Genomic DNA, 18,398 nt, shown 5'->3' on the forward strand with positions numbered 1-18,398 from the left:
CATAGAAATAGCACACATAGAACATATCTACCGTTTCTTAGTTTTGCTTTCAATGAGAACGACAGATCTATAACTTACATTTCTATGTGAATTTGGTCAGTCTCCGAAAAGTCCAGCCATAAACTAATTAGTCCATTGTTGACATAAGCAACACATTTTGGGACTGTCAGCACTCAAGTTAAGATATGTTACTTTCAAAATACATAAATCGTCCCTGATTGATCCATTTTGCATCATATGATGCAAAACGCAGCGTCATATGGCGCAAAATGCATCATACGGGGATGATTTCTGTTTTTTGAAAGTTACATCTCTTGAAAACTTGTGTGATTGTTTGGAGTGAATGGGTGGGCGATGTGTAACGCGAATGTCTAGCAACCCAAAGGTTCTGTGCTTGAATCTCATCACACACAACTTTAGCAGCTAATTAGCCATTTTTTGCTACTTTGCAACTACTTAGAATGTTAGCTAACGTTTCCCTTAACCTTTACCCTTTAACCAAACTCCTAAACTTAACCCTAACTTTAACCCTAACCCGTAGTCTAATTAACATTACTCAGCTAGCTAACGTTAGCATTAGCCACCTAGCTAATGTTAGCCACAACAAATTGGAAATCGTAACATATTGTACGTTTAGCCAATTTATAACATGAATTGTAATTTGTAGCTCATCATACGAAATGGATTATGGACATCCACAGATTAATACATACCATACAAAAACGTGACATATCATACTAAATGACGTGTCTCGGATTTACTTACAGAATAGGATTTACGTACAGAAAAATACAAAATGCTCTGAGACCAGGTTGTTCATAGACACAGTGGAACAGTTAACAGAGATACTGAGACCTTCACCCAAATTATGTTTGGTTAAAGAGAATGGGCTTTAAACATAATGACAGGTAGCTAAGTAACCTTTGAGAAGTCAGCAACAAAAAAACTCAGTTGTCTAACATCAATTGTTGTCAAACACCAACATTTGATTTGAAGAGCAGCAAACCTAACATAAGTGCCCTTTAAATTAGATCATACTCGCAGCTGAACTTTTGAACAAATACACAACTCACAGCAAGAACGTTGAGCCTGGATAAGACAGGATTTAAAAAAGAGGGAGAATGACAGACAGTGAAATTAAACAGATCTTACCATCCACCAGGTCCGGGCTGACATATCGTAACACAGCTGCCATTTAATGTCTGTTCCTTTATTTCCAGCCATGGTTGTGTTTGCTACCTTCATCGGACACAGCTCAGTGGAGGATGAGATACCTAATCAAGGAGAGATCAGTCACAAGTGGCATGCTGTGCTACATGTAGGCCAACCTATGTGACAGACTGCATTATGGGAGGAAGCTACAACACGACCAGTGTCTTAAACCACTATGATTACAAGGACCATGATCCGTGTCCCCGCTCTCTCATAGACCCCGCCTTTCTCTTACTCTGTGTGTGTGTGTGTCTCTCACATACACACGCATGTACATACGTACAGCACACACACACACACACACACCCCTTCAGTCTGGATTAATCTTGAAGAAGCAGAGTTGAAAACAGGAGCATCATTCTTTTGTAAAGACTCAAGGGTCAGGCAGTGGGTGTCTAGCTGCTTAGTTGTGACGCATTGCTGGCTGAAGTGTCCTTGTTTTGTCTCTTGTATGCAGTTCTGTTTACCCCTCCTGATTACAATGCCTCAACCCTTTTATAAAACAACAAAAATCATGTGGTTTGCTTCTGGAGATTAACACAAAATGCTCAAACATGCTTAAATAATACCTGCTCACTTAGTTGGTCAACTAAAGAAGTTGATTGATTCCAACATTATTTAAAGGGGCAGTGGAAAATACCTTTTCATTCCTCTCCTGACACATTCCAAGCCACCAACATCACATTGTCCTCTCCCAGGCAGCTGGTTTACCCCACGTGAACCGTGGGTGGACTGAGCAGTAAAACATGAATGGCAGTGGTTCTGAACCATTGGCATTTAGACAGAAAAAAAACCTTGAGTGCTGTGCAAAGCCTCTTGCATGAATTTACCCAAATGCCAGGAAAGGTAGTTGGGGGGTTGTGGACTATTTGGCTTGTGACTCACTTACTTTATTCCCCTAAAGTTAGCTACCTGACCAATTAAATGGCAATACAATAAGGGGCAGCTTAAGTTTAGTCCTGGACAAAAAACATGAGATTCTCCATTGACCATGCTTTTTAGTCCTGGACTAGGCTTAATCTGTGTCTGGGAAATCAGCCCTGAGTAAATCACAGTAGATAATTTAGGCACCAGTCTACAAATGGTATCCTTTTATTGCTGTTATTGTTCTGAATAGTACTGTAACATCTCATCAAAATCACAGGTATCCGTTTATACTTTGAGGTCTGATTCTCTTAACTTTATGTATTGTACAAGAGGCACTTACACAAGCAGCAATAACATGAGACATACTGTACATGAAACATTTTATTTGTCACATGCGCTGAATACAACAGCTGTAGACTTGTGAAATTCTTACCTATGAGCCCTTTCCCAACAATGCAGAGTTAAAAAGAAAATATAAATCAAATAAATAATATAAAATATATATAAGGAGTACCGGCACCGAGTCAATGTGCAGGTGTACGAGGTAATTGAGGTAATATGTTGTTACAGGCTTTAGTTTTTCCATTTATGTTTTGAGATTGGACTTTAGCACGTATAGCTCGTTAGCACATAAGGCACACCGATTGGTGTCACCTCGTTAGTCAATACGTGTTACACCTGTGCTGATTGCCATCTCGTTAGTGGAAAGGTGTTTCACCTTTGTTGGCCCAACCTCTTTAATAAGAGTCGCTGGTCCAGTGCTCCAGTTATATTGATAAATGTGAAGGGTTAGCACCTGTAGTTGGCGCTCCCTATTTAGCTTTCTAAACTGAGCCACATTTGAGTATTTTTCCTATTATTAAGTTTGGTGTGGGTTTTTCTGTTGTTTGCCTCTTGGCCAAATTTAGTGTGTGCTCATGGTAGGTGTCTTTTTGGATCTGTTTGTGGACACCCCATGAGTGTCTTTCACCCTGTTTTGTTCTGGTTGTTGTCAGTGACTCTTTGTTAGTTCCCCCTTCTGTTTGAGCGACAATATTTGGTTTTCTTGCTGGGAAATGTAACAATGTACATGTAGGTAGGGGTAAAAGTGACTCGGCAATCAGGATAGATAAACAGAGTAGCATCAGCACATGTGGAACGTGCGAGTCAGTGAAGGCTACTGAGGGGAGGATGGCTGGAATGGAGATTGGAATGTTATCAACCACATGGAAACAGGTTTGATACCATTCCATCAAATCCATTCTAGCCATTATTATGAGCCAGCCTGTACTGGTGTGTGTGTTGGAGCGTCAGTGTAGTACAGTATGTGTGCATGGAGCCAGTGCAAGAGGGTCAGTGTAGTACAGTATGTGTGCATGGAGCCAGTGCAAGAGGGTCAGTGTAGTACAGTATGTGTGCATGGAGCCAGTGCAAGAGGGTCAGTGTAGTACAGTATGTGTGCATGGAGCCAGTGCAAGAGGGTCCGTGCAAAAAAACTCAAAACAAAATGAGGGTCAATGTAAATAGTCCAGGTAGCCATTTTAGTAAATCACAGTAGATCATTTAGGCACCAGTCTACAAATGGTATCCTTTTATTACCCCTTTATTACTGATGAACTGTTCAGCAGTTCTAAAAGTTTATTGAAAAAGCATAGCCTAGATGCCTCGGCTTGTTCGTGTTCAGGCATACAGAAGAGAAAGTTAAGGGCCACGCTCACATACAGTGAAAGGTCGACAGTCGGCGCGCACCGCGCACTTTATTGAATTGAAAAATCGATACATTTCGTAGTCTTGATTGGATTAGGCTTAACTGTTCGGAGATCCAGCTTTAGTTGGATTTCTACTTTCTTCTTTTTCAACGACAATGACTTCTCATGTGAAAATCAATAGGCCAAATCAATACCTCCAGTGACCAGTGCAGAAAGTTGCTCTGCTGCAGCTGCTAGAGATAGAAGGGGAGGCATATTCCCAACATCTGCTACTGGAGAGACAGTATTGGGGACAAAAACACTTTTTGAACCACACAACCTTTTACTGCACTTCAAATGAATGTGAGTCCAATGCAACTGGTATCAAGTACATGCACACGGTCGTCTACTTCATGAAAAACATATATTCTTCGATTGATTAAATCACAAGTGAATGTGTCCTTTTAAAGATCGCAGGTGTGTAGATACACCTCAAACTCTGATTCATGCTGCTCTTCAAATCAAATTGGTCACATACACATGGTTAGCAGATGTTATTGCGAGTGTAGTGAAAGGCTTATGCTTCTAGAGCCAACAGTGCACCCGTATCTAACAGGTAATATCTAACAATTCCACAACAAAACCTAATACACACAATCTAGTAAAGGAATGGGATGAGAATATATAAGTCTATTATATATGGATGAGCAGTGACCGAGCGGCTAAGATGCAATAGATAGTAAAGAATAGATAGTGAAGGATAAAGTATAAACATATGAGATGAGTAATGCGAGATATGTAAACATTCTTAAAGTGGCAATATTAAAGTGACTAGTGTTCCATTTATTAAAGTGGCAAATGATATCAAGTCTGTAGGTTGGCAGCCGCCTCTCTGTGCTACTGGTGGCTGTTTAACAATCTGATGGCCTTGAGATACAGCTGGGACAGAGATTGAAAAACAGCTTCCGATGCACCTGTACTGACCTCGCCTTCTGGATGGAAGCGGCGTGAACATAGTGGCTCAGGTGGTGATTGTTCTTGATTATATTTTTTGCCTTCCTGTGACATCGGGTGTTGTAGGTATCCTGGTCGTAGTGCTGGTTATGCTGGTACTTGACTTCTCTCTGATATTCAATAGTTCTTCCCGGCTGTATGTAATAACACTTAAGGTTTATTGGGCTACCAATGTAAGAAATAATACATTAAAAAAAACTAAATACAGGGGGCCTCCCGGGTGGCGCAGTGGTAGCTGCGCCACCAGAGCCTGGGCTCGAACCCAGCCGGCCGCGACCGGGAGGTCCATGGGGCGACGCACAATTGGCCTAGTGTCGTCCAGGTTAGGGAGGGCATGGCCGGTAGGGATATCCTTGTCTCATCGCGCACTAGTGACTCCTGTGGTGGGCCGGGCGCAGTGCGCTAACCAGGTCGCCTGGTGCACAGTGTTCCCTCCAACATGTTGGTGCGGCTGGCTTCCAGGTTGGATGCGCGCTGTGTTAAGAAGCAGTGCGGCTTGGTTGGGTTGTGTTTCAGAGGACGCATGGATTTCGACCTTCGTCTCTCCCGAGCCCATACGGGAGTTGTAGCAATGAGACAAGATAGTAACTACCAACAATTGGATACCACGAAATAGGGGGTAAAATTAAAATAAATAAATAAATACTGCACAGTTTCCTAAGGACTAGAAGCGAAGCTGCCATCTTTATCAGCGCCATATTTCAAGTTCTTGGGAAGTTCTTTGTGGTTACTCTAATGTGAGAAGGCACAATATACTACTTTTTTTTTGGAGAGATGAGATGTTTACATGTTGGTTGTTTTGGCAAAACCTTAAATAAGTAAAATATGACTTCTTTTGTTTGAAAATAATTGTGTTAGAATGAATACATTTTGTATGCAAATATCACCAGCCTTTTCTATGCTACAATCATATGCCATGGATTAAACATGACCCATATGGAAACAAACCTGAAATTAAAAAAAGATTGTCTGCGATTAATTACTAATTAAAAATCCAACAATGTTTGACATGTCTACTGCATACTTAATCCTAGTCTAGGTTTGGTGAAATGAAGCAGAGCACATTGGGACAGTAATACCTCCAATCATACTGCTAATAAAACGTTATATAGACATGGCTTGCATCTTAAAAGACACTCCTCCACGCTTTAGATATTATGTTTATATCAAGTCCCTAATTGTTTCCTTTGTTTTGCCAGATGTCCACTCCTGTGCTGGTAACAGGTGGCCACTTGTTTAATTAGTCCACTTGACGAAGCAGGACCTGAGATTAAGGAAATAAATTAACATGGACTCTTGGTAGAACATTTTCATATCATAAAATGACTTAAGGAAATGAAAGAAATATGTTATTGGTGTCGACCCCCCCTTGATGTGTAAGAGTTAGGCCTATTTTATCTTCCTCACTAATTTTGTAAACTCACTCAAACATACATGAAGTAAGTGGACATGTCTGAGCATGGGCATATAGGGAATGTTTCATGTTTAAGTTTAATTGGTTAATTAAAAAATCCATTGCCATTGTCTAATCTGCACACAAAACTACCAACTATCACAGTATGGACAAAGTGATCTGTTTTAGCTCAGTCCCTGACTAGGAGCGTATTGTGCAACATGTTTATTTCATGGCATGTGTACTTATAACATGCCTACAATGCATTGTTATTACAATTCACTGTAACACAAAGCATATTTTACTTATTTAAGGTAAATTGGAATGTCTCTGGATTAGATAATAGCCCCACAGTAAACCATAAACTGATTATGAAGCATTTTTACTTTGTAAATGTAAAGACGGAAATTGCCTCTACAGGTGTACAATCTTAATTTGATCACTCTTTTGTTGTTGAGGTTTTTCCTGCATCGCAGAAATGCAGATTAGCTTTATGATGTTCATAAATTCACTGAAAACCCGTACTAACACATGGTTATCTTAACAGTATTGTACTTTCCATGTAGCCTCCAGCTAATAGCCTAACCGCTGATCAAGCAACATTATGGACTAAATGTTCCAATCCTGTTGCTGCCGGATTATTTAATTTAAACAATACTGGTCAAATTAAGATACTACATCTGTATGTCAGCTTTGCTCGGGGCATCCAAAAGGCTCATCACTCATAGGAGTTTGTGAGGAACGGACTCCATACTTGTTGCCAGTTTAAATCGTCTGGAAGACAACAATGGTAGCATAAATTCAATTCTGGGTTCATGCACACATTATGACCGCTTCATTGAGTTGTTAAGACCTGGGGTTAGGGACAATTGACAAAGACGACCCACATATTGTTTTACTGAATTCAAACAGTGAATATTCATAACTACATACTTTGTTGGGTTTTGACTTTAGGCACATTGTGTAAAAACAGTGCCTGACCAAGATGAAGGGTCTGTTAAATGTATCCTCAAAATTTTTGGGGTGCAGGACTTTGCTCCAACCCTACTCTAATACCTGACTGAGCTAATAAAGGTCCTGATGAGTAGTACCAAATGTGTTTTAGCAGGGCTGGTGCAAAAGCCTGCACAGCCAGTAGCTCTCCAGTAGGAGGGTTGGCCACCTCTGATGAACAGAAATGAGCAGGAAATAACAATAAAGCACATTTAAGAACTTAGTTACAGCATTTATTTAGTAAATAATCATGTGTATTGGCAGCATTCATATTCTCATGATTAAAACAATGGGTTTTTTCTTAATTGTCAAAGAAAATGAATATAATTATAACCTGAGACACAGAAAATAACCAACATGTATCACATTAACTTTAAATTCGGTCTTCCCAAAACAGATTTGAACTGAACAATTTTTTAAAAGCTCAAACTGAATTTCAAGTCATTAATAAATTCCTTTAATTCCATCAGTTAAAAACACTTTTTAAATCAAAATATTTCCCTGAAATTGACTCTCAAATGGACAATATTAGGCCCAAATTGATGTTCCATTCCTTATGCCATACCTTAATCTATCTGTAAGTTAACTAAATATTAGAATTTTCAGAATATAGGTACGATGGGTACAATAAAAAACAGTAATGTTTTGTAGGTAATGTAAAATGTAGGTGGCTATTTGAAATGCATGTATATGTGAGGCAATGTATGTGAGGCATACCAACATCTTAAGAGACATTCCCTTTAAATATATATTATGTTGAGTATAAGGACGTCTACATTATATTTAAGTTATGGAGATACATTTCAATTGAAATTCAATTCCATCTTATTGCAACATCTTGAGGACAAAAGAGTCTTAAGCTTCAAGCCTCTATACATTCTAATGCATCCTCAAGTCAGTCTTGTTGTCAGGTTGGAGCCCAATTCATTACACAACAGTCAGGAATATATGATGTATGATATATGCACAACACATTTATGATCTACTGTATATATGCATTCTTCTTAATTACATTGAGAAAGAAAAGTTGTTGCAGCAAAAAGGCCTAACGAGAATCATTTAGCCAAATGCATGAGTCAGCACAACATTGGTACTTCAAGCTGAAATCTCTAACTGTAAAATATTGGACCTCTTATATGTAAAAATAAATATGTAAACAACAGGTAATTTAACCTGAACATGCATGAATCATGTGTCAATTACATTAGATTCAAATTTTTTAAGACGTATGCCGCAACTACACGACTCAATACAGATGTAGAATCTTAATTTGATTACCCAGATGCAGGAGAACATTCCTGCAATGGAGGAAATTGTATTTGAGGTTTAAAAAGGCTTCTGAAGTTTGTAATTTCCACTTTGACATTTCAGACCTGAATTTTCCTTATGAAAAATGTATCAATTCAACAAAACGTCAATTTATTATAATCCACATAATTCACGTCCTGTTGTTGCAGGATAATTGTTTGTGAAACCTGGCTCAAATTAAGATCCTACATCTGTATATGTGGACTCTCCTTCCTAGTACATTTGTAATTTAGCATAGACACTTATCTAGAGCCCCTTATTAAAAGTTAATTATAATAAGGGGGCTAAACAACCAACTAAAAAAGACCTATGTTAATGCTATGGCAAAGGTTAATGGCAAATTCCTTTCCTAAAATAAAAAAAGTGCTAAATTCTAAGATCATGGGATGTAATAAAATGCAGATTTCAGTAGCACAAAGTTACAGAGGAAGTGGTACATTACATTATATAGTGTCATAAGACAATGGAGGATCCATCGCGCGTGATGAAGTTAGGAGAGAGATAACGTTTAAGTAGGGGAGGGTTGGGGAGTGTAGAAGACATACATGGGAACAGCAGGGGACCTAGCATCAAGCCCTGTGGGACACCCGTTGATGTAATGAGCATACAGCTCCTCACCAGGGTCCTTTTTAGACTTACAGTTGATGTAGTGTTAAAAAACAAAAATTGTACATACATCTATGGTTTAAGACAGTTGGTGGCACTCCTATTGGTGACGTGCCATTGACAAATATTTCAAGTCTAAACGAAAAACATGTATTTTTCATTATTGTAACATTAACATTCCCCATATATGATGCATCTTATATGATGAAGTAAAGAGTAGAAAACATACTACAATGTCAACCAGGAAATTCAAATTAAAGACCCTATTGTTATTACAACAACAAAAAAGATTCCAGCGTCCACTACCATTTACGACCAATCAAGCTACAGAAAAGGAGAAACTAGAAATTTGACAGACAATTTACAGCAGCCGTCCCCACATTCAACATAAGAACAAATCAACATCAATCGGTGCCTACTCACTTACATGTACAGTGTTCTGAGACTCCACTGGGTCTTACATTAGGTACAGGAGACAACGTTATTATCATACATTCAATACATTAAAAATGATCAACTCAACAAGTGATGACAACATTGAAATAAAAATGTTAAAAGATTAAAAGAGGAGTAATTCTTCAAAGATTTCTACAGCATATGTATGTTGAAAGAATGTGGAATGTGTACAAAAGAATATAGAGGTAATATATCAGTGCATATGCACAATGTTACAGCCAAGTGTACAACAGCAGATAGATATAAATACAAGTATTTGGTATAGCTTGAAATAAATGTTGATACAATCCACTTGTTTCACTGTGACTCCCCATTGGGACATTTTTCAAATCATCTTCATTGGTAAGGTTAAATAATTTGGCAATATGCAGTGTAGAGGTTTGAAAAAGTCTCAAGCAAACATAGTGTTTTATAACAGATGACTTTCTAGCATTGTGAGATGTTTCTAATCATGGATATCTGTGAAAGTTCCGCACTTCTGTGGAAATGTTGTGTAATTGATAGTAATGAAAGTGGAACACAAGACATTACCGCTGTGAATGGAAAATAACTCATGGTTGGTTACTATGTAGTTAATATTAAGGTGTTACTAGTGGTAGGAGCATCTTTTAAAACATCTTTAAAATAAAAATGAGTGTAAACAGTAAAGCAAAGGAACCCTTGAACCATATAATTATGGAATGCAGTTAAATCATGGTACTGCTTTACAATATAGCAACCCATAAACCAACTTGCCAACTTCTTCCCAAAATAATGACTTATATAGCCTTCTGTAAAAAGCGTGTATCCAAACCATTTGGGAGACTAAAAGTGTCATGGCACAAATTATAGAAAACTTAGGCTGTGTATTAGGGACAGAGTTAGGGTTAATGTTTAGTGTCGTTTGAAGGTCTACATGGTCCTACAATCAACTTGAGGTTCTTAGTGATTTCCTTTTGAGTTTCTCTCAAAGGCAATTTCCCTTTAAAGTGGTTTCCGCAATTGGACAATAGAGCACAATGGAGCCCCTAGTAATGATTAGAAAGGGGACTAGGTTGCACTTGGTAACATGTACTCGAGTTTGTGATCCAGTTCAGGCACTGTCAATCCTACGTCCTAGAGAGAAAGACAAAAAGACTGTATCCACTGGCCAACCAAGACTACCACCGAGCTTAGATGGCACAAAACAGGGAGGTGAAGGCAGGCGGGGGGGGTGCCGAATGTGTGCACAGTGTATTCTCTGTCAGAGATGGCAGCCTATCGTCTGGTTCGAAGTGGGACAGAGCTCCTTCACTCATCTACACGTGAGTGCGGAAGTGGTGGGGAAAGGTCAGCGGTTGCCTGCTCCTCAACGGGATGAACCACAGGACTTTCCAGGTAGTGCCAAACACCTCAGCCAGAGTCCGCTGCCAGGATTCCTTTGACCCACCACCAGCCCCTCTGTGAAAGAAAAAGGAAAAATGATGTGCATAAACATGCAAGTCCGAATGGTCCCTAAAGAGAAAAACAGAGGTCCCAACACTTGTGGAACACCAAATTCAACAAAATAGTACTGAGATGATTTGTCAACTAGCAGGCTGGACAAATTGTTTCCATCCAGATCAGTAAAACATGAAATTGAATAGGCTGTCCACAGAGCCCAACAAAGTCTGCAAGTACTAAGAGGATTTTATTGTCCCTTGTATCAAAGGCAGCACAAAGGAGCAAACCCATGGTACTTACATTTTATTTGAGAAGTTAGCCATTTTCTCAATGGTGGTGGTGTCCTGTTAGAGTGTCACACAAGAGGGAAATAGTTGAAACAGTTAACATATTTGAGTAGTTTGCATGATCACAGACGGCCCTGGAACATTTACAGTGCCTTGCGAAAGTATTCGGCCCCCTTGAACTTTGCGACCTTTTGCCACATTTTAGGCTTCAAACATAAAGATATAAAACTGTATTTTTTTGTGAAGAATCAACAACAAGTGGGACACAATCATGAAGTGGAACCACATTTATTGGATATTTCAAACTTTTTTAACAAATCAAAAACTGAAAAATTGAGCGTGCAAAATTATTCAGCCCCCAGCCCCCTTTGCTGCGATTACAGCTGTAAGTCGCTTGGGGTATGTCTCTATCAGTTTTGCACATCGAGAGACTGAAATTTTTTCCCATTCCTCCTTGCAAAACAGCTCGAGCTCAGTGAGGTTGGATGGAGAGCATTTGTGAACAGCAGTTTTCAGTTCTTTCCACAGATTCTCGATTGGATTCAGGTCTGGACTTTGATTTGGCCATTCTAACACCTGGATATGTTTATTTTTCTACCATTCCATTGTAGATTTTGCTTTATGTTTTGGATCATTGTCTTGTTGGAAGACAAATCTCCGTCCCAGTCTCAGGTCTTTTGCAGACTCCATCAGGTTTTCTTCCAGAATGGTCCTGTATTTGGCTCCATCCATCTTCCCATCAATTTTAACCATCTTCCCTGTCCCTGCTGAAGAAAAGCAGGCCCAAACCATGATGCTGCCACCACCATGTTTGACAGTGGGTACGGTGTGTTCAGGGTGATGAGCTGTGTTGCTTTTACGCCAAACATAACGTTTTGCATTGTTGCCAAAAATATCAATTTTGGTTTCATCTGACCAGAGCACCTTCTTCCACATGTTTGGTGTGTCTCCCAGATGGCTTGTGACAAACTTTAAACGACACTTTTTATGGATATCTTTAAGAAATGGCTTTCTTCTTGCCACTCTTCCATAAAGGCCAGATTTGTGCAATATATGACTGATTGTTGTCCTATGGACAGAGTCTCCCACCTCAGCTGTAGATCTCTGCAGTTCATCCAGAGTGATCATGGGCCTCTTGGCTGCATCTCTGATCAGTCTTCTCCTTGTATGAGCTGAAAGTTTAGAGGGACGGCCAGGTCTTGGTAGATTTGCAGTGGTCTGATACTCCTTCCATTTCAATATTATCGCTTGCACAGTGCTCCTTGGGATGTTTAAAGCTTGGGAAATATTTTTGTATCCAAATCCGGCTTTAAACTTCTTCACAACAGTATCTCGGACCTGCCTGGTGTGTTCCTTGTTCATCATGATGCTCTCTGCGCTTTAACGGACCTCTGAGACTATCACAGTGCAGGTGCATTTATACGGAGACTTGATTACACACAGGTGGATTGTATTTATCATCATTAGTCATTTAGGTCAACATTGGATCATTCAGAGATCCTCACTGAACTTCTGGAGAGAGTTTGCTGCACTGAAAGTATAGGGGCTGAATAATTTTGCACGCCCAATTTTTCAGTTTTTGATTTGTTAAAAAAGTTTGAAATATCCAATAAATGTCGTTCCACTTCATGATTGTGTCCCACTTGTTGTTGATTCTTCACAAAAAAATACAGTTTTATATCTTTATGCTTGAAGCCTGAAATGTGGCAAAAGGTCGCAAAGTTCAAGGGAGCCGAATACTTTCGCAAGGCACTGTATTTGCATTAATTAACTGGATGTACTTAGCCAGGCAAACCTCTTCAAGTGGAGGCCTTACACACAAAGCGATTCACCAAACAGAAAACACACCAAATACAAATGAGACGTAATTAAAAATAAATAAATTTAAAAAAACTCTTTAACTTAGGCAAGTCAATAAGGAACAAATTCTTATTTACAATGATGGTTTACCCTGGCCAAACCCTAACCTGGACAACGCTGCATTAATGCACCTGCCCACCTGTGCGGATTTCCAAAGGTTTCCAAAGTCAAGATGTTTTCTGAAAAGGACCTCTGCTTAATCATCAATCAAAACAGCTAACTATCACATGACTCTGCGTTTACTGTACATTTGTAACATATTGTTATCATCTTATTCCTGTTAGGTTGTTTTCTCGGTTAATAACAAACTGACCAACCTCCTGCCATTGCTCTTCCTCCTTAGCATTTATTTATTTTATTTTTTATTTCACCTTTATTTAACCAGGTAGGCAAGTTGAGAACAAGTTCTCATTTACAATTGCGACCTGGCCAAGATAAAGCAAAGCAGTTCGACACATACAACGACACAGAGTTACACATGGAGCAAAACAAACATACAGTCAATAATACAGTATAAACAAGTCTATATACGATGTGAGCAAATGAGGTGAGATAAGGGAGGTAAAGGCAAAAAAAGGCCATGGTGGCAAAGTAAATACAATATAGCAAGTAAAACACTGGAATGGTAGATTTACAATGGAAGAATGTGCAAAGTAGAAATAAAAATAATAGGGTGCAAAGGAGCAAAATAAATAAATTAAATACAGTAGGGAAAGAGGTAGTTGTTTGGGCTAAAATATAGGTGGGCTATGTACAGGTGCAGTAATCTGTGAGCTGCTCTGACAGTTGGTGCTTAAAGCTAGTGAGGGAGAAAAGTGTTTCCAGTTTCAGTGCTTTTTGTAGTTCGTTCCAGTCCATATGTTTTGTTGTATTAAAATAGCCAATAGCTTCTGGTGGCGTACGTCCATACATTGAGACTCGGAGGTGTAGGGCTTTGGCCAATCAGCAAATCTTTTACTAAGCCTGTTCACAGGTCTGTGCAACAACAAGACGAGTGAGTATTGGACTAACTAGGCCTTCCTAAGCTGCGAGAAGGACCCGTGTTTACCTACAGGGACATTAATGGCTTAGCAGTCCAGATGGTTTTACTCAGCTGGGCTCACATATAAGCTTTTAAGTCCATTGCACCTTGGTGTTGGTTCATTACATCCTGTCAATCCACTCACAGAGGTTAAAGGTGAGGGCTCATCTAGGTCATGACAGCCAAGGACACAAAAAAGTTTACAAACACATCCTAACATCCTATGTATTAAATAGTCCCCCCCCCATCAATGTACACACAATATCCCATAATGACAAAGTGAAAACAGGTTTTTAGAAATGTTTTCAAAGTTATAAAATAACAACAGAAATACCTTATTTACATAAGTATTCAGACCCTTTGCTATGAGACTCGAAATTGAGCTCAGAGGCATCCTGTTTCCACTGATCATCCTTGAGATGTTACTACAACTTGTGGTAAATTCAATTGATTGGACATGATTTGGAAAGGTACACACCTGTCTATATAAAGGTCCCACAGTTGACAGTGCATGTCAGAGCAAAAACCAAGCCATGAGGTCGAAGGAACTGTCCGTAGAGCGCCGAGACAGGATTGTGTCGAGGCACAGATCTGGGGAAGGGCACCAAAACATTTCTGCAGCATTGAAGGTCCCCAAGAACACAGTGGCCTCCATCATTCTTATATGGAAGGAGTTTGGAACCACCAACACTCTTCTTGGAGCTGGCTGCCTGGCCAAACTGAGCAATCGGAGGAGAAGGGGGTCAGGGAGATGACCAAGAACCAGATGGTCACTGACAGAGCTCCAGAGTTCCTCTGTAGAGATGGGAGAACCTTCCAGAAGGACAACCATCTCTGCAGCACTCCACCAATCAGGCCTTTATGGTAGAGTGGCCAGACGGAAGCCACTCCTCAGTAAAAGGCACATGACAGCCCGCTTGGAAAAGGCAGTTAAAGGACTCTCAGAACATGAGAAACAAGATGTTCTGGTCTGATGAAACCAAGAGAACTCTTTGGCCTGAATGCCAAGCATCACATCAGGAAGAAATCAGGCCCTGCTCATCACCATTACCATCCCTACGGTGAAGCATGGTGGTGGCAGCATCATGCTGTGGGGATGCTTTTCAGCAGCAGAGACTGGGAGACTAGTCAAGATTGAGGGAAAGATGAACGGAGCAAAGTACAGAGAGGTCCTTGATGAAAACCTGCTCCAGAGAGCTCAGGACCTCAGACTGGGGCAAAGGCTCACCTTCCAACAGGAAAACGATCCTAAGCACACAGCCAAGACAATGCATATGGGTCTTCGGGACAAGTCCCTGAATGTCCTTGAGTGGCCCAGTTAGAGCCGGACTTGAACCCGATCGAACATCTCTGGAGAGACCTGAAAATAGCTGTGCAGTGACACTCCCCATCCAACCCGACAGAGTTGGTGAGATCTGCAGAGAAGATGGGAGAAACTCCCCAAATACAGACGTGCCAAGCTTGTAGCGTCATACCCAAGAAGACTCAAGGCTGTAATTGCTGCCAAAGGTGCTTCAACAAAGTACTGAGTAAAGGGTCTGAATACTAATGTAAATGTGATATTTCTGTTTTTTATATATGCATTTGCAAAAATGTCTAAAAACATGTTTTTGTTTAGTCATTATGGGATATTGTGTATAGATTGATGAGGGGGAAAAAAATTGGAAGTAATCAATTTTAGAATAAGGATGTTACGTAACAAAATGTGGAAAAAGGGAAGGGGTCTGAACACTTTCCGAACGCACTGTACAACAACAACTTTGATATTTACTTGACCACAATTTTCTGACCACAATCTGTAATGAGAGACAGGAGAGAGATTTGACTCACTGTCAGGATGCCAGCCAGTTGAGTGTAGAAGAGGCTGCTCATGCCTCCGAACATCACCAGACCCATGATCGCAGACACTCGTATCAGGGCGAGCTCGTGACGTGCTGTAAATGCCTCCTATGAGAGAACCAGAAGAGGCCAAAGTCAACTTCACAGCACCATGCACATACCCCCGTCCACCTTCCATACATTCAGCATACCATCCTCATTCAAATATGAATCATCAAAACATAGACGGGAGAGTGCTTTTTATGTGTCTAACAGACAGGGATCTGTGAGAACTTGATACCATACTTTCCAAGGAAATAAGTCACATCTTGACTTAGGACGTAATCAAAAACTCGTGACGAAATGCTTCCTTGTGATCGCTTTTACCAAATAGAACCAAGTCATGATTCAAACCATGTCGGGTTCTGTCCGGTGATTCATTCCTTGAATTAATGCTAGTTCGGTGTTGATAAGGCCTCACTTTTCATTCTTGACTTTACCTGGTCCAATGTTGTTAAGGACTGGAAGTAATAGTACTGGCAGAAGTCCAGAGCCAGGGTGAACAAACTGAGGACCTGTGTGTAAAAACACAGCTGCAAAAAGAGCCAGTGGTTGTCCTCCCCTACACAATTATTGATCCTGCCAGGAGACAAGAGGGAGAAATTATATATTTTACAGGACTGCTCATAGGCCTAGTTACAAGCTAGTCAAATATCAAGCAGATTTTCCTAAGAGGATAAACGTTTTTTTAAGGCATAAACTGTTCAATTAACTGTCTATTTCTTTTAGCAATGTGGCAAATGGCAATCCTGGGGGTGCTGCTAGAGAAGAGGTGCAGTGTGGGGTGTAAATACTGTACAGGCGGCCCCCTCTCTTGGCCAGTTCGAGGAAAGACAATATCACCATCAGCTCTTTGAATGCTACACAAAATTCAACATTTCCCACTTCAAAGAGCTGCCCTGTATAGCTGAATCTCCTAGGGGAGTGATAGAAGTGTCTGAAGCCTTACCATGGACAGTGGTGGTCCATTCTACGTACACAATGACCACAACGACTGCAGTGGTGGGACCTTTTTGGTCTCATCATGTTGCACTTGCTACACATTTCCCACTGCTCTCGCTCTGAAACAAAGTAACAAAAAAGGTCTCCATGTCATGACTGACCATGTCAAATGATATACTTTTGTCATATATAAAACCTTATATCAGCAGATCTTCTATCTGTATTCATGACACAGATCTTCTATCTGTATTCACTCATTACCTGAGTGAGGGATGTGGGGTTCGGTTGGGAGTCTGCCAGGGTCGGCTGTAGAAGCTCTAAAAAGTGCTGCCATACAGAAGGCTGATGCTAAGTAGTAACCTAGGAGTAGAGGAACAGGATGACTATAGCAGTAAAAGTCTTTGATTACTCAGAAATAACTCCTGGTCTGTGGGATTGATACTCACTGACAACCAAGGCCCAGTGGATATGGCCTTCATAGAAATGTGGCAGCAGCACCAACTTGGGGACGAAGAAGGAGTTGTAGAGCCAGATGGCAAACACCACACTCATGCAGAACCAGCCCATGGGGTCCACCACAAAGTGCAGCCGAAGCTTCATGGTTCCTGTGACTTGGGGACACAGAGAGACGAAGTGTCATAACCTTCCCTGGAGAAAAATATATGGATATGCCCATTGGCAGCTTATGATCAGTGTTAATCAATAGGTTAGGTTGCACCTGTGAAGGTCTAACTCAATAAAAATTGAGCTCATAGTCAACTTTATCTCACTTTCTCATATTCGTCTGATTCTTATTGGATGCCTGTGTACATCATGAACCAATGATGACATGTTAGTGTGCACCCCCACCCATAAATCACATTATGACACACACACACAATAATGTAATACATTCTGATTGTACCGTAACATATTGACACTTTACTAGCTAGCTACATATTTTCTGAAAGTAGACCATGTCAAGCATACAAGGTAGACAGTAGACACATGAAAAATATATTGATTGCTGGCGAGCTTGTCTGACAGGTAGGTAGGTAGCTAGCTAGCTACGCGCGGGCTTGGTCTTTGTAGATAGCTAGCAGTAACAGATCAAACTGTAGCTAGCAATCACATTACTTTAGTTACTCCACCTACACGTCAAGCTGGGGATATGTATTCCTAAAATTCAGAGGGATACCCCACTTATTAGCACTGTCTTTTCCAATGAGTCCACCGGTCCAGTTCTTAGTGGGTACTTCCGTGAAGATGCCGCAAATGAAATATTCTGTGACTGTGTTTTGATTTGCTGTCAGAAAGATTAGTCCTGCTGCCACCTACTGGAGGTGCGTTCGAACCTTTTTTTATAATGTATTTTTTTGTAAGCCAAATAAAATATTATTCTGGTAGTGTTATATGTATGAATTATCTAATATGTATATATAATTGCAAAAAAATAAATCTAATTGTCCCAGCATGCGATCTGAGGTCAAGGTTAATTTCCCTTACTACTTCCG

The 18,398-nt window shown here is 40.2% G+C and overlaps 2 protein-coding genes across 3 annotated transcripts in view; both read right to left on the reverse strand.

The window, feature by feature from the left end:
• LOC135510641 (nuclear factor 1 B-type-like) overlaps positions 1 to 1,375 on the reverse strand; it is a 104,898-nt gene extending 103,523 nt beyond the window's left edge. The window contains exon 1 of one of the 2 annotated variants that reach the window (XM_064931721.1): positions 1,153 to 1,375. In XM_064931721.1, the coding sequence (XP_064787793.1) occupies positions 1,153 to 1,245 (93 nt within the window). In that variant the 5' untranslated portion in view covers positions 1,246 to 1,375. The remainder of the gene's footprint in view (positions 1 to 1,152) is intronic. The other variant, XM_064931722.1, reaches the window with a different exon arrangement.
• Positions 1,376 to 7,357: 5,982 nt separating this feature from the next.
• Positions 7,358 to 18,183, reverse strand: LOC135510645 (palmitoyltransferase ZDHHC21-like). The gene is made up of 8 exons (XM_064931730.1): positions 18,040 to 18,183; positions 17,352 to 17,516; positions 17,167 to 17,265; positions 16,913 to 17,024; positions 16,404 to 16,542; positions 15,916 to 16,032; positions 11,218 to 11,261; positions 7,358 to 10,935 (listed from the first exon to the last, which is right to left on the reverse strand). Exons 2-8 carry the CDS (start codon positions 17,503 to 17,505, stop codon positions 10,794 to 10,796), a joined length of 807 nt encoding a protein of 268 aa, XP_064787802.1. The 5' UTR covers positions 17,506 to 17,516; positions 18,040 to 18,183; the 3' UTR covers positions 7,358 to 10,793.
• Between the last annotated feature and the right edge of the window lie 215 nt (positions 18,184 to 18,398).

Source organism: Oncorhynchus masou, chromosome 23 (assembly GCF_036934945.1).
Source record: "Oncorhynchus masou masou isolate Uvic2021 chromosome 23, UVic_Omas_1.1, whole genome shotgun sequence".
Taxonomy (NCBI): domain Eukaryota; kingdom Metazoa; phylum Chordata; class Actinopteri; order Salmoniformes; family Salmonidae; genus Oncorhynchus; species Oncorhynchus masou.

What these genes read in the sequence shown, in the direction of transcription:
- LOC135510645 (XM_064931730.1), bottom strand. Translation starts at nt 17,505, where the DNA reads ATGAAGCTTCGGCTGCACTTTGTGGTGGACCCCATGGGCTGGTTCTGC. An exon ending in CCACTGGGCCTTGGTTGTCA is followed by an intron (nt 17,266 to 17,351) that starts GTGAGTATCAAT and finishes CTCTACTCCTAG; the next exon opens with GTTACTACTTAGCATCAGCC. An exon ending in ATGGACCACCACTGTCCATG is followed by an intron (nt 16,543 to 16,912) that starts GTAAGGCTTCAG and finishes GTCTCCTGGCAG; the next exon opens with GATCAATAATTGTGTAGGGG.